The sequence below is a fragment of the Belonocnema kinseyi genome, chromosome 10 (assembly GCF_010883055.1).
Source record: "Belonocnema kinseyi isolate 2016_QV_RU_SX_M_011 chromosome 10, B_treatae_v1, whole genome shotgun sequence".
Lineage (NCBI taxonomy): Eukaryota > Metazoa > Arthropoda > Insecta > Hymenoptera > Cynipidae > Belonocnema > Belonocnema kinseyi.
Window position 1 is genome coordinate 599,104 of NC_046666.1, and position 1,195 is coordinate 600,298.

The following is a 1,195-nucleotide window of genomic DNA, read 5'->3' on the forward strand; positions in this document are numbered from 1 at the left end:
CACATTTTGGCTAAAAATTCATCTTTTAGTTAAAAATTCTACTGTTCGGTTTAAAATGCAACTGTTTTGTTAAAAAGACATCTTGTTTGGGTCAAAATTGATCATTTTTGATTGAAAGATAATTATTTCTATTTGAAAAAAGTAATTATATTTTTATTTTAAAATTAATCAAAATTCAACTATTTTTTAAAAAAGTAATCTGTTTTTATTAAAATTTCAACTGATTTATTAAACACTTGTATTTTTGGATTAAACTGACTTGTAAAATATTCATATTTTCGAATTAAAAATTTAAGATTGTGTTTGAAAATGCAACTATTCCTGGTTCAAGTTTAATCTTTTTTATTTTTGAAAATTCGATAATTTGGTTCAAGATTCGTCGATCAGGAAAGTGCAATAATAAAAACTCTATTTTGTTTGCAAGTTACAATCTTGAATAAAATTGTACTTTTTCAATTGAAAAAAAGGTGACAAAAGATGAGAAACCCCAAAGTAGGAGAAAAAGGTGACAAATGGTGAGAAATTTGAAAAGTGATGACTGTGTTTAGCAGCCGAAATGGCTGATTTAAATAATTTGTTTTATACCTGATACTGATACTGATACTGATACTGTCTTTGTTCCAGATAAATGAAAAAATGTCCGACATTGAAAACAACAATGGCCAATTGGAGGAAGTGAAGACTCAAATGAAGAATCTGGTGGCCGACTGCAAAACGCTCTATACGAATTTCAGCGATAAGAAGTCTCAGGTTTTGCAACTGAAGGGTGGACCCAGAGGGAGTTATTCGTCGGCAGCTTGGGGCGAGACCACCTGGGGCAATTCCGAGTCTGTTGACGAAACTACCTGGCCGACTGACAATGCCGCTCCGATCGAAACCAGCACTCAAGAGACAGCTGGAGTGGTCGTCAAGTACAGGGCTTTGTACGAGTTCAGGGCTAGGAATCAAGACGAGATTTCTTTCCAACCTGGCGACATCATTTTGGTAAGTGTTTTCAGGGTGGCCGCTGAACCGGGAATTTTATAAGACCGGGGAAAACCGGGAAATGACGGATAATTCATTTTTTCACCGGATATTTTACGCAAATCTTGTTCAACTTTGATTTCAACCGTTTTTTTTTTATTTAAATAATTTAGCAAATTTTTATTTTTGTCAATGATGATATCCAGGGTGGACGATGGACGGGAAATGACGG

At 34.3% G+C, this 1,195-nt stretch overlaps 1 protein-coding gene across 7 annotated transcripts in view; it reads left to right on the plus strand.

Annotated features, from left to right (window-relative positions):
- The window catches only part of LOC117181578 (intersectin-1), a 133,286-nt gene that overhangs the window by 68,138 nt on the left and 63,953 nt on the right, over nucleotides 1-1,195 (plus strand). For all 7 annotated transcript variants that reach the window (XM_033374411.1, XM_033374413.1, XM_033374412.1 and 4 more), the window contains exon 13: nucleotides 625-984. In XM_033374411.1, coding sequence (XP_033230302.1) covers nucleotides 625-984 — 360 coding nt within the window. The remainder of the gene's footprint in view (nucleotides 1-624; nucleotides 985-1,195) is intronic.